A 13,545-nucleotide genomic window follows, 5' to 3' on the forward strand; every position below is an offset into this window, starting at 1 on the left:
GTGAATTCGAGCCCCAGGTCGGGCTCTGGGCTGATGGCTCAGAGCCTGGAGCCTGCTTCCGATTCTGTGTCTCCCTCTCTCTCTGCCCCTCCCCCGTTCATGCTCTGTCTCTCTCTGTCTCAAAAATAAATAAACGTTAAAAAAAAAATTTAAAAAAAAACCATAAAAGAGTAAATCTGATTATCTTAAACTAATTCTCATTAAGTTAGACCATATCTCCCTTACCATATTTGGGGGCACATTTAAAGTACTGGATTTTCCCAACACTTCCATTGTTTTTTCCTTCTGGTTCATCCAACTCAATGCCAGCCCACTGCCCACTTGCAAATTCAGTTGTTCCACAAAATCTTAATGTTCCAACCTAAAGAAAACATAAATCAGAATACATTTTGAGGATTACTAGTAACTCTAAATGTGCTACTCTTGCAAACTTTATAGAAGTTTTTAAAAACTATTCTCTCAAAGCAGACTTCAGAACAGTAATATTACCAGGGACAAAAGGAAATATTATATAATTATAACAGTCAAGTCACAAAAAGACACAAGAATCCTAAATCTGTATGCACCCAACACCCGATCTTGGAAAATCTCCAAATATTTGGAAATTAAACAATATACTCCCAAATAGCCCATGGTGAAAGAGAAAATCACAAGGGAATTTAAAAACACTTTGAATTGAGTGAAAATGATAACACGATACATGAAAATTTGTGGGATGCAACAAAAGCAGTGCTTAGAGGGAAACCCATAGCATTAAACACTGGTGTTAGAAAAGGCCTCAAATCAATGATCTAAACTTCCATTTTAAAAAACTAGAAAGTGAAGACACAAAGCAAGCCAAAGGAAAGAAACAATAAAGATAAGAAATTAAGAACAGAAAAATAATAAAGAATATCAATGAAACCAAAAGCCGGTTATCTGTAAGGATAAATAAGATTAATAAACTTCTAGCTAGAGACCAAGAGAAAAATAAGAGAGGACACAAACTGCAAACATCATGAATGAAAGCAGGACACTGTTACACTCCCTCAGTCATTTAAAGAATAGTAAGAAAGGGGGCGCCTGGGTGGCTCAGTCAAGCAGCCGACTTCAGCTCAGGTCATGATCTCCCGGGGTTCATGGGTTGGAATGCCACATCAGACTCTGCTGTCAGCACAGAGTCTGCTTTGGATCCTCTGTTCTCCTCTCCCTCTGTCCCTCCCCCACTGGTGTGCACACTCTCTCTCTCTCTCAAAAATAAATAAACATTAAAAAATAATAGTAAGAAAATACTATGAACAACCCTATACCTGTAAATTTAATGAATGAGATAAGATAAAATGCTCCAATTCCTTAAAAGATGCAAACTGTCAAAGCTCACACCTGAATTGAATTTATATTTTAAAACCTTCCACAAAAACAAAACAAAACAAAAAACCCTGCAGAACCTGATGGACTCACTGGTGAATTCTACCCAAGAATTTAAGGAAAAAATAATCAATTCTACACAAACCTAGATAGAATATAAAAGTGGAAGGACTAATTCTCAACTCATTCCCAGCATTACCCTTGATACCAAAAGCAGACACAAGGATCCTCAACAAAACAAGAGCAAATCAAATCCAGCAATATATAGAATCCAGCAATATATGGAAAATCAAATCCAGTGTCATGACCAAGTAAGGTTTATCATAAGCAAGGTTAGGTCAACATTTGAGAATTAATAAATATAATTCATCATACCCACAAACTTCTAAATAGAAGAAACTTATTCTCTCAACAAATGCAGAAAAAGCCTTTGGCAAATTTCAACATCCTTTCATGATAATAATAATTTTTTTAAAAAACTTTCAGCAAACCAGGATTAAATGGGAACTTCCACAACTTAGTAAAAGATACTCATAAAATCTACCGCTAACAATTATGATACTTAATGCTGAGTGCTTAATGCTGAGTGCTTCCTCCTCCAGATGGGGAGCAGAACAATTGATCAGTTCTTACTACTTCTACTCATCGTTATACTGGAGGTCCTTGGCAATGAAACTAGGCAAGAAAAACAAATGAAAGGCATACAGATTGGAAAGAAAGAAAACTGTCTCTATTCACAGATAACATGATTGTTTCCACGGGATATCCCAAAGAATCCACAAACAAGGTCAAGAGAATTCATAAATTGAGCAAGGTTACAGGATATATGGTCCATATACAAAAATCAACTGTATTTCTATAAGAAATTTCCAAAACACCACCATTTACAATAGCACCAAAGATCATGAAAAATTTAGGTATAAATCTAACAAGGTATTAGGTATAAATCTAACAAGGTATATGCAGTATCTAAATGCTTAAAACTACAAAACTGATGAAATAAACCTATTAAATAGAGATATACTGTGCTTGTGTTTGAAAGACTCAGTATCTTTAAGACATTCGTTCTCCTCAACTGATCTATGTCAACACAACTCTATTCAAAATCCCAGCAGGACTTTCTGTATGATTTTAAATCCATAAGCTGATTCTACAATGTACATGGAAAGACAAAAAAACTAAAAACAAAACAAAACTGAAGGCCTAACAACAAATGATTGCAAGACTTACTATAAAGCTACAGCACTTAAGACAGGGTAGTACTGAAGAAAGGATAATCATTGCATCGATGGAGCAGAATAAAATCCAGAAAGACCCATACACATAAGGTCAACTGACAAAGGGGCAAGGGCAATTCGAGAGAGAAAGAACAGTCTTGTCAAAATATGGTGCTGGAACAGATAATCAAATGCAAAAAAAGAGAGAAAGCAGCTCTATACCTAGCCCTCTGCACAAAAATTAACTCAAAATTAAATACAAACTAAATGTAAAACCTAAAACTATAAACTTCTAGGAGAAAGCATATGTGCTCTATCCTCTACTGTACTATGACATAGTGGAAAGTTTCTTAGCTATGCTAAACACACAATTCGTATAAGGAAACGCTGATAAAATGGACTTCATCAAAATTTAAAACTTCTGCTCTTTGAGGGGCACCTGGGTGGCTCAGTTGGCTGAGTGTCCAACTCTTGATTCCAGCTCAGGTCATGATCTCATGGTTCAGTTCATGGAATGGAGCCCCACATCAGAGCCTGTCAGCTCCGAGCCTGCTTGGGATTCTCCCTCTCTCTCTGCTCCAACCCCCTCACTCTCTCTCTCTCTCTCTCTCTCTCTCTCAAAATAAATGAACGTTTAAACAAACAAAAAAAAAACAAAACAAAAAAAAACCTTCTGCTCCTTGAAAGACATCCCTAAGAGGATAAAAAGACAAGCAGCAAAGCAGCAAACTGAGAGAAAGAATAAAGGCAGCAGGATGGCCGTGAGGTGCTCAAGTTAAACCAGCTGACTGGTACATGCACACTCATTATATGCTTCTACTTTTGTATAGCTTTAAATTATCCAAAATTAAAGGTAAAATGAAACAACAGAATAACTCTTCTAAACACCCATTCTCAGGCATAAGACAGGAAGACTAAGGAGACTGAATATTAATCCCAAGTTAAAAATAATAATAATAATAATAATAAAAGCTAACCAATGTCCCATGGATACATTCTCTTGGAAGTTGATAAATGTCCTCAACATAATCATTTGTTTGTAGTTTACCTTCCTTTTTGAAACAATTTGCTCAGGAAATCCAACTTCCCGATTTTGGTGTTTTCTGAGGAACCTGCATCACCCTCCCCATAAACTCACCCAAATACTTAGACATAACCGTGTTAGGAAATTCGATAGGCAAGCAGGGATGCCCTGTTCCATTCTTCATACCACGCTCCCCATTAACCCCAAAGCTAAAGAAAAAAAGAAAAAGAAAAAGAAACAGCCCTTCCTTATGAGGTATTAGAAAAGAGAGAATGGCAACAAGTAAGTGCTGAAAGGAAACAGGGGCTTTGGAGAAAAAGAGGCATCTAGAGCATCTTCAATAGGCCAGGAGGGGAGGTCCTCTTTTCCACATACACCTTTATTATCAGGTTAAAATAATATCCAAGATTTCTCTATTTATGGGATCTCAAGGCCAAACACCCATGAACGGCAAGGGTCTCCTTTGTTCCTTTTGTGCCAGGTAGTCACAGTGGGAAAACCCACTGAGGACTGCAGGGGGCTGCAAGGACATAGCTCTGGGCTCAGCAGTGTCTCAGCTCACGCCTCTGAATTCACGCAACAGTTCTTCCGTACTCCAGCCCTCCCATTCCAGCAAAGACATCTTCATTACTAAGTCCAAGTCGTTTATATTCTTAGATCATACTTCATAGTAAGCGTGCATCTAAGCTTCACAGCTTCCGTTAAGTATGCTTCTACTTACACAATGCACTTTAAAAAAAAAAAAAAAAACTCCCAACTCTGGCCACACTGTATATACCTTTGGCACCCAAGCCACAAACACTATGACCTGAGACACAGCTTTAGAGACCACAGTTACTTACTATACCTTCTGTCCTGCAATAACAACACGATCCCCCAACTTCAGACCGAGTGACGCAAGCATCGCCTTGCTAGTAACACGATCATAGCTTGGAAGCATGGGCTTTGAAATGTCGCATGACAGGGGCACCGCATCTAACAGCATCTGCTTGATTTCTTTAGCAGTTGCTGCGGCATCGGCCATTTCTAATGGCATTTCAACTGGGTCTGGAACAACATCAGCAGGGATCTGTCCTTTGTCGTTCTACAAGTAGAAGAGAACAATTTCAATTCGTATCTACTCCAAAGCTCTACACGGTCATACACATAAAAAAAAAAAAAAAAAAGTTTTTAAAAATTTAAGTTAAACTCATTCCTCATGTATTTATTCAGACAATTTACTGAACATCTACTACATGCCAGACACCATTCTAAATGCTACTGACGCCACAGTGAGGAGAAAAAACCCTGCCCTCAAGAAGCACACCTTCTGGTGGGAGAGACAGACTACAAACAATCAAACAAGTCAAGGATATATTATCTTAAATGGTAAAAAGTGGCAGAGAGAGAAAAACAATTCAGGGAAAGGAGGTGGAGACCCGGAGAGCGGTGTCTATGCATGCACAGTGGTCAGGGAAGGATGCACCGCTAAGACGCACGGACGCCGAGGCCCGAGGAGTCAGGTGTGGGAGTACCATGCAGGGTAGCCAGTCGGGAAAGGCGGCCCAGGCTCGGGGAAGGGCAAATGCAGAGGTCATGAGTGGACAGCATGCCTGGCTGTGCAGGTTTGGAGACAGAAGTCACAGCACCGACTGGCTTCCCAACCCCAGATCCGAGATTCTGCCCACTATTCCACAGCCGCCGCCTCGGCTCTGTGACCTGACCCATCCTGCCCACTCATGGACTGACTCAGATTTCAGGAATAGAAACTATAGTTTCAACACTTCTAAATTTGGGCTATAATCAAGAAAACAGCTCTGGTCTCACTATAAAGGAGAGACTGCATCCTTGGATTTATCCTGCAACAAGATAAAATGGTCAGTTACGAGCCCACTAACATTTGCATGGTGTTTATATAACCAAATCCTATCATATAAATTATCTCATTTGATTCTCATATCAAGAAAAAGCTTACGAATAAAACAGATAAAATATCCATGCCCATGGAGAGTTTATACTGTAGTAGGAGAGACAATAACCAACTAAACACACAGAATATTACTACTGTTTCCACTTTGCCCATTAGGAAAATTCAGTGAGAAAAGATTAATGACTCACTCAAAGTCATTTACGTGATTCCTGGCAGAGGTGACATATGAATCCATGTCCAGGACCTGCTAGACTCAGTCGAGAATTTCTCCTACTCAGGGCTATCCTTCCCTCAAACATGTATCTCTCTTCTGTGTTACCTAACCAAACACTTGGACTCGATAACAGCTTCCAGACTGTAATCTTCTTCTAATAAGATGAATCAAGATTCTTTTGCTGAGAAACTTCTTTTCCTTGCCTTCTCTACTGATTATCTTCAAATGCTCCGTATGGGTGAAAATATGAGGCTTTTAGAACACACTTAATTTGCAAGTGCCTCACATTTTTTGTTTTAAAATTCAAGTCAGTTTGGTCCTAAGTAAACATATGGTAGGAAGACTTGTTATCAAATTGCTGAGACAGTGATGGGTCTATTTTAATCCAAGATTTCAAAGAAAATATACAAAATATAATAAAGGTGTGTATAACACAAATATGTACTCTTGATACAAAAGGGGGGGATATTTTAAAACCTCGTACTGATAAGCTGCAAACTATATTTACAATGACTATTTTACTTTAGATTTATAAGTCCTCACCTCTCTAGAGTAAGTCACACACTTAACATTAATTCCTAGAAAATGTGGCAACTAAAACTTGTTAAAAAATACTAAATAATAATAAAATAACAGTGATTATGTCATGCTAACATAAGAAAGCTTGCTCATGATTAATTATAGAAATCCATTTTCTTCTAAAATTGTGGTTATCACAGTATGAGCCAGAGACTACTGCTGACCCACATGTTGGCTGCTTTTTTTTTAAGTATTAATCTTCAAAATACAATAATCTATTATTATTTCTGGCTTGAATTGGTAATCTACCTCAATGGCATGCCTCACTGCCTCTTACTAAATTCAAAAAATTCTCTTCACTAATGAGGTCTTGCCAACAGTTGTACTAGGAAAAGCACACACACATCCCCCTCACATTCCAACCAAACTGCACAATCATCTCCTAGCCTTTGTGCATGCTACTCTCCTCTCTGCCTAAACCGCTCTTCGCACCTCCCTCCTCTAACCGTTAGTTCTTAATGATGTTTAAGTGCTCAATGTCACCTTTGCCAGAAAGCCTTCCCAAGGCTTAGAGAGATACCCCTGGTACGTGACCCCATGGCACTCTGTGCCCACTCCCGCATCATAACCCACTGAATGCAACACACTACAGTAAAATTACTTGTCCATCCTCCCCTCTGGACTATATTCTCTTTGGAGACAAAAACTTTTATTTATTGTTGTATTCTCCCAGTGCCCAATAAACAACAGGGAAGGAGGAAGGGGGGGGGGGAAGGAAAGAGGGGAGAAGGGTTAATTAATCAAAGATGGGATTAAACAAAGTGTGGCAGAAAGAAGTAGGGAGAAGGGAAACAAGAAAGCGGGGAGGGGGAGAGGAAAAGGGGGGAGGGAAGAGACTTTTTCAAACACTGCCCACTCCTGTCCCTTCAAGGGAAGGCGCAGACCCCATTAAGAATCCCCACCAAAGCAAGTCACTGCTGTTAATACTAAGAAAAAGAACACTGAGAGCTGCTCTGTGAAGACAATAAAATAACCAAAGATTTGAAAATTATGAAATTCAATCCTGTGTGTTAACTTTGTAAATTAGTAACACAATTACCATGAAAAAATTAATTTTCCCTTTAATTTTTAAACATTTACTCCACTCCTAAATGTGCATTTTTAAAAATTTTCTGGAATGTTTTTCCAAAAAAATTTGAAATATAATTTAACATAGAAATATAACTTTAACATATTCATTTTTGATAGCTAACTTTTTATAAATACATCGAAAAACTAAATGAAAGATACTGAAACTCAAAGATGGTAACACTTTAAGGTACATTTTACTTCACTGATGAAAGGAAATTCTGTAGAGCTTATCAATACAAGGGGACTGAAATTCACTGCTATGCCTTATAATTATTTGAGATAAAGTTGATCACCATTACTCTTTATACGCAGCACAAAAATCTAAATTCTTTCCTCATACAGATTCTATAACAACATCCAGATACAACTCTTTACTGGGAGATAACAGTAGACATTTTAACTCTTTTAATATTTTTCACTTTTAATTTAGTCTCTTACCCTAAATGCAGGATTTGCTCCATGTTCCAATAAGCATCTCACGGTACTTGCACACAAGTTATATGCAGCAATATGCAGAGCTGTTCCAAAATTAAAGTCACTGCAAGTGGCATCTACATCTGCAATGACACACCACACGTATATTAACTAAAAACTTAGATTTAGCTATTACAATATAAAAGGAGACAGGTTGAGTTTGTTTGCTTGTTTTGGTTGGGGGAAGAACATTAATAAGCCACTTAATAAGACTTAAACCAACCTGCTAGAAGCACTGTTTCACATATTTGTCACCTATGTGATCACATATGTAATCACCATTCACAAATATAATCTCCATGTTACAATCTGGTCAACCAATTATTTTCTTAGTACAATAAAATATCGTTACAACAAGAACTGATATTATCATAGACTTTCCAACTATCACAAACTAAACTACATTTAAAAGAAGTTAATGGTAATAATTCACATTTGTAAAAGTATCTGAACACAATCTCTCATTAACCTCTTGCATACGTGCCATGACAACTACAATGAGGTAGAAGGGTTTACGTCAGGAGCCAGTAAACAATGGCCCAGGGGCCAAGCACAACTCATCATCTGTTTTTATACATAAAGTTTTACTGGAACATGGCCACATACATTTTTACATATTCTCTATGGCTAAACACCTGCCATAACTGCAGAATCAAGTAGTTCCAGTGATCCAGATTCCTATCTGGCCTTTTACATGGAAAATAGTAGGTAAAATAATGCAGAATTTTCAAATCAGGAATAAGTTAAAGACTAATTAAACATGCAAATGTGTGCAAATCATATTAATTCAAAATACTTCATCAAACAAATGAATTTGGACTTCATAGTAGGAAAAAAGAATCTTGCAATTCTAAGGACATTTTAATAACCTTTCAATAAATCATCAAGATGTTATATTTAGACACAAGAAATCTTCCAGATTTGGAAATCCCATTTTGAATGTTTTTTGTAACAAGGGTTTTAAATACTTGGCTCCACTAATCCTTCCTTAACCTAAACCGTACCAGCCCACATGCCCTACCAACAACGGCAAACAACCAAGACATGCTCAGGACAGACCTTCCTGAGTTATTCAAGACACTGTACTACCAAAAGAGGCCCTTCTTCCCAACATCAATCAAAAATTAAAAGGTAAAAGTTAAAGATAAAATGGACAATTATACAAAGCAGGTTAGAAACAAACATTCTGGGAAATTTAACTGTTGAACCTAGAAAACAAGTCTTCTATAAACGGGGAGAACACTGTATCCCGCCCACCTTCAACTTTAAGTATTACTACTGCACATGCTCTCATTTTTTTTTCTCAAAAGAAAACCAACCCACTTGAGAGGACCAGAGAAAAGTCAAAATCCCAGGACTGTAATTTAGACACTCTGATGTTCAATTTTAGGGTATCACCATCAAGATAGGAGTGAGGGGGAAAAAAACCCTTGAAATTGTGTCCTTTAGTGGAATCACAGAATTTCAGAACCGAATGCCATCTAAAATACTCTTTATGATTTCAATGCTTAGCTCTGAAAGCTTTATTGCTCTATTTCTGGCTACTCGAGAGAAAAGAATTATATAGCACACAGATTCAATTACACTTTATAAAATCCATGTTAAACTGGGGAATTTGCAGATATAAAAACCCAGAGAACACTATTTTGTACTTTTAATTTGTATCTCTTTGTACCAAGCCTTTTGTGAAATGACAGTAATTAACATTCAATAAAGAAATATTAAACTATTCCTGAAAAAACGTGGAATAGGAGGTCATATGGAACAAGATGGATTAGAAGTCAAAATCTCTTTGAATTTTAATTTTTATGCCACTAATAAAATGTTCAACTAATAACATCTAATGGTGATCTTATAGTACTTGCCTTTTGGTTTAGATGTCTTCAAAATCACTTTTATAAGCTCAGGGACATCAAAATAAGCAGCATAATGCAAAGCATTCATATTTGTCCAACGACTCCGTAAACTAACATCTGCTCCCAGATCAATAAGTTGAGTTGCAAATTTTACAGCTGTATCAACATCACCTAAAGAAAGTTTTCTAAATTATTCTTCTTCAGTACAAACTGCAGTTCCAATAGATGGCTATCTACTACCTCATTTTAAAAGCCAAAGTAAATAGCATACCAAATATATACATACACCTCAAAAATTTCACTTACAAGGAATTTATTCTAAGAAAATAATCATACTCAGAGATATGGATAAACACTTAGCCATAAAGATGTTCATCACAGCACTTTTTATCACGAATAAATTTCTGAAACTAAACTACTTTACAAATAAATAATAAATTTTATTCTAAAATAAAGTTCTAAAAGCACAATAATAAGAAACTGGTTAAATAAATCATAAGTCATCCACATAATGGAATATTTATACAAAGCCTTTAAAAACAATGTACTAGGGGTGCCTGGGTGGCACAGTTGGTTAGGTGTCTGACTCTTGATCTCCACTCAGGCCATGATCTCAGGGTCATAAGTTCAACCCCCACATTGGGCTCTGTGCTGGGTGTGAAGTCTACTTTAAAAAAAAAAAAAAAAAAGGCAATGCACTAGATTAGTCCTACTCAGTGTGCTCTGTGGACCACTAGCAGTCCCAAACTGTAATTTCTCTGTCCTTTTGATAACCCTTTTCTTTTTCCCTATACAATCATTTCTTCAGAATATATTAATCAAAATTTCATGCATTATGAAACACAAGTGGGCTTGTATTTTATATCTTTATTTCATTTTTCTATCATAATTTCATTTTTACTTTATTTTACAAAAAGAATCAGTCCATGATGGATTGTAGAAAAAAAAAGTCCTTAATCAACAGCTTAAGAAGTCTGTATCAGACTACTGAAACAGGGACAAAGATTCACAATACATAGTTAAGTAACAGAGGCAGGTTTTATACCATGGTAAAAGCACAGAACACCAATCTGGGAAAAATGTGCATACATGTTATGTATATAGAAATACCTCTCGGACAGGCCTAAAGGCTGGGGTCTGTAGGGACTGGATACTTGGAAAACAACTTGGGTTGTCTAACCTTGCTGTAAACTCTCAGGAAGGTTCTAGGGGTGTTACCGGTTACTCTCACCTAGCGAGCATGCAGCAATGAAGCCTGCTCAAGAGAAGCTGGGATGTACCAGGAGACTATAAAGCCCCCCTGAGAAAAGGGAGGGAAGGGAACAAGGTTTTGGGGAAGACCCCACTGAATGCTTGCCTATTCAGGGGATATTGTTATCATCAGCTGGGTACCCTCCCAGGGACTGTGGATGGCATAAATACAGCTTATACAAACACAAATACAGATGTCTTAAGCCACTAGTAGTTTGCCACACACTTACCAATACCATGAGCTCCAGATTTGCAAGTATAATGTAAAAGTGTCATATCTGTCAATCCATCTCTGTCATTCACATTGCAACCTCTCTTGAGAATCTGAGGAAACCAAGGATGATATCATGATAACATGGCCACTGAAAGCGGATTTCAAACCCACGCTGAGAACCAGGTTAGACCATCTTATCGGAATTCGTTCTCAATAAAATGAGTATCGAGAACGGGCTTCTCTCAAGGATAAACTTTAAATCTACATCCAATAACAATGATGAAAACTGAACTTGTCAGCAGACTGAAGGAAATTCCTAAAGACGATTCCAGGGTAACCTGGCACTCCAGATACGTACTTTACTTAACCTCTCAAAGGATCAGCAAAATTTTCTTTGTAACAGGCTTAATGGCATTTGAAAATATATACATAACCTTTCTCTCCTTACAACATGACAATGTGCAGGTCAAGGAACCCAGTAACTCCTGCTTTCCTCCTTCAAAAAATCAAATGTTTTTAAAAACTATACTCAAGCCTAGATCTTTACCAAACCACCCAAAAGTATAGATAAAACATGTCGGTAATCAAATCTCCTCATAGACTGTATTTTTTAAAGTTAACAAAATTAATTTGTACAAAGAAAGGAAATATGGAAAATGCCTGCTGCCATCAAGAGTCTATAACGTCAGAGCTCCAGGTGTCAGCAAATGAGGAGCATGAGGGAACAACGGAAAGAATGTACAACTGCTCTGAGCAAAGCCTGGAGATACAAGAACAAACATCAGAATGTTTCAAAGGTTTCCCATTCAGATGGCAGGGTTCAAAGGGGAGCCCCTATACAATTAACAATCCCAATGATGCCAAATGTAAAATGTAGGAATTCCTTACCTCATTTCCAATAATGTCAATGTTCTGCTGGACCTGAGGAACCCACTGTCTTAAAATGGCAAATAATTCTGACACAGAAGTTTTAGGATCAAAGAGAATTTCCTGGCATGATGTATCATTAGGATCAAAGAAAGAAAACTCTGTTTGAAATTTAAAAAAAAAAAAAGGTATAAATTAAACTTATTAAAAGTTACAAATAAATATATTGACAATAATAAACAATAAGACCAGTGCTCAAATGATACAAATATTTTTAGATCCTAGCAAAAGTTTACCTTAAGCAATTTTCAAAACCAAAGTCAAGAAAGCCAAAAAAGTATGAAGCATTCCTGAATAGCTGTGAGAACGAGATTTCCGTGCATACCACATTTTTTTTACAGATGAAACAAAAATGTGAGTGCAACCCATCTCAAATGCTGAATTTTCCAAGAACTACTTCTAAGGCACAGAAACTCTGTCAAATTTTATCAAGATTTTCAGCTCTTACAACATAAATATATCATGAACAGTAGATTCACATCAACCACTTATAAAAGGGGGAAAATACCAAAATGTCAACTAGTCTATAATTTTAAATATTCTTTTTACTTCTCTGATTTGCCCAATTTTCCATAAAAAACAGGCACTGCATTACTTTTTACGCACTGGAAAAGCACAAGGAGAACTGCCATACCAACCAATTAGGCAACAGTCTCTGACAACGCAGAAATGAAACCTTAGGACAGAGTGACTGGCTTATTTTGGAATGTGTATTAGTAAAAACATGGAATATTAGCAAAATTGAACATGACCTAAATATCTCTTAAAACTTTTCTAAGATTCACAGACAACTTTGGTCATCCTATGGCTAGAGAATAAAAGAGAATGGAAGAAAATCAGATTCTACGATCTTGAAGAATCTTAAAAAAAAAAAAAATGGGCAGGGAATCTAAAAAACCAGAAACATTTAAAGAAGGAAAGCATTAGCGAACCAACATTTGCTGAGTGCTTACAATTTACCAAACACTACACAAGTCCTCACAAACACCCTACCTAGGAGGGATTATTATTCTCATTTTGCAGATAAAGAAACCGAAGCTCAGACTAAATCATACTCAAAGTCACACAGCTAGTAAGTGGCAAATCTGGAATGGAAAACCAGTTCTATATCCAAAGTCTATCTTCCTTCCTCTACTATACTGTCTCCCGAAAAGAATTCACTATTGAAGTCAGCTTCTAACAGCATACATGAGTAGCAGGATTCGTATTTATGTTCTTTATGTTTTTAAATATTTTCCAAAATTACACTTATGTACACATAATTCATACTTTTAGAATCAGGATAACTAAAAGGTGAGTATGAAAGCACACAACCAAGGATGTGTATAAAAGGGGAGCCACAGTCCATTAGAAGAGAATCAGAAAGACTAAAACTAGAATAAGATACTATCCAAAATCTCAGACAACAGAATGGTCCTCTAGGTTCAGAAGGGAAGACACAGAAAAGAACTGGTATCCAACA

At 36.9% G+C, this 13,545-nt stretch overlaps 1 protein-coding gene across 4 annotated transcripts in view; it reads right to left on the reverse strand.

Annotated features, from left to right (window-relative positions):
* Positions 1-13,545, reverse strand: part of CLIP4 (CAP-Gly domain containing linker protein family member 4) — an 81,474-nt gene that overhangs the window by 37,757 nt on the left and 30,172 nt on the right. For 3 of the 4 annotated variants that reach the window (XM_019448459.2, XM_019448466.2, XM_019448450.2), the window contains 6 exons: positions 12,045-12,184; positions 11,173-11,266; positions 9,701-9,862; positions 7,800-7,918; positions 4,436-4,672; positions 226-361 (listed from right to left, as the gene is read on the reverse strand). In XM_019448459.2, coding sequence (XP_019304004.2) covers positions 226-361; positions 4,436-4,672; positions 7,800-7,918; positions 9,701-9,862; positions 11,173-11,266; positions 12,045-12,184 — 888 coding nt within the window. Of the gene's footprint in view, positions 1-225; positions 362-4,435; positions 4,673-7,799; positions 7,919-9,700; positions 9,863-11,172; positions 11,305-12,044; positions 12,185-13,545 lie in introns of those variants that run through there. The other variant, XM_019448476.2, reaches the window with a different exon arrangement.

The sequence above is a fragment of the Panthera pardus genome, unplaced genomic scaffold (genome assembly GCF_024362965.1).
Source record: "Panthera pardus isolate Hobbes unplaced genomic scaffold, ASM2436296v1 HiC_scaffold_26, whole genome shotgun sequence".
NCBI classification, from domain to species: domain Eukaryota; kingdom Metazoa; phylum Chordata; class Mammalia; order Carnivora; family Felidae; genus Panthera; species Panthera pardus.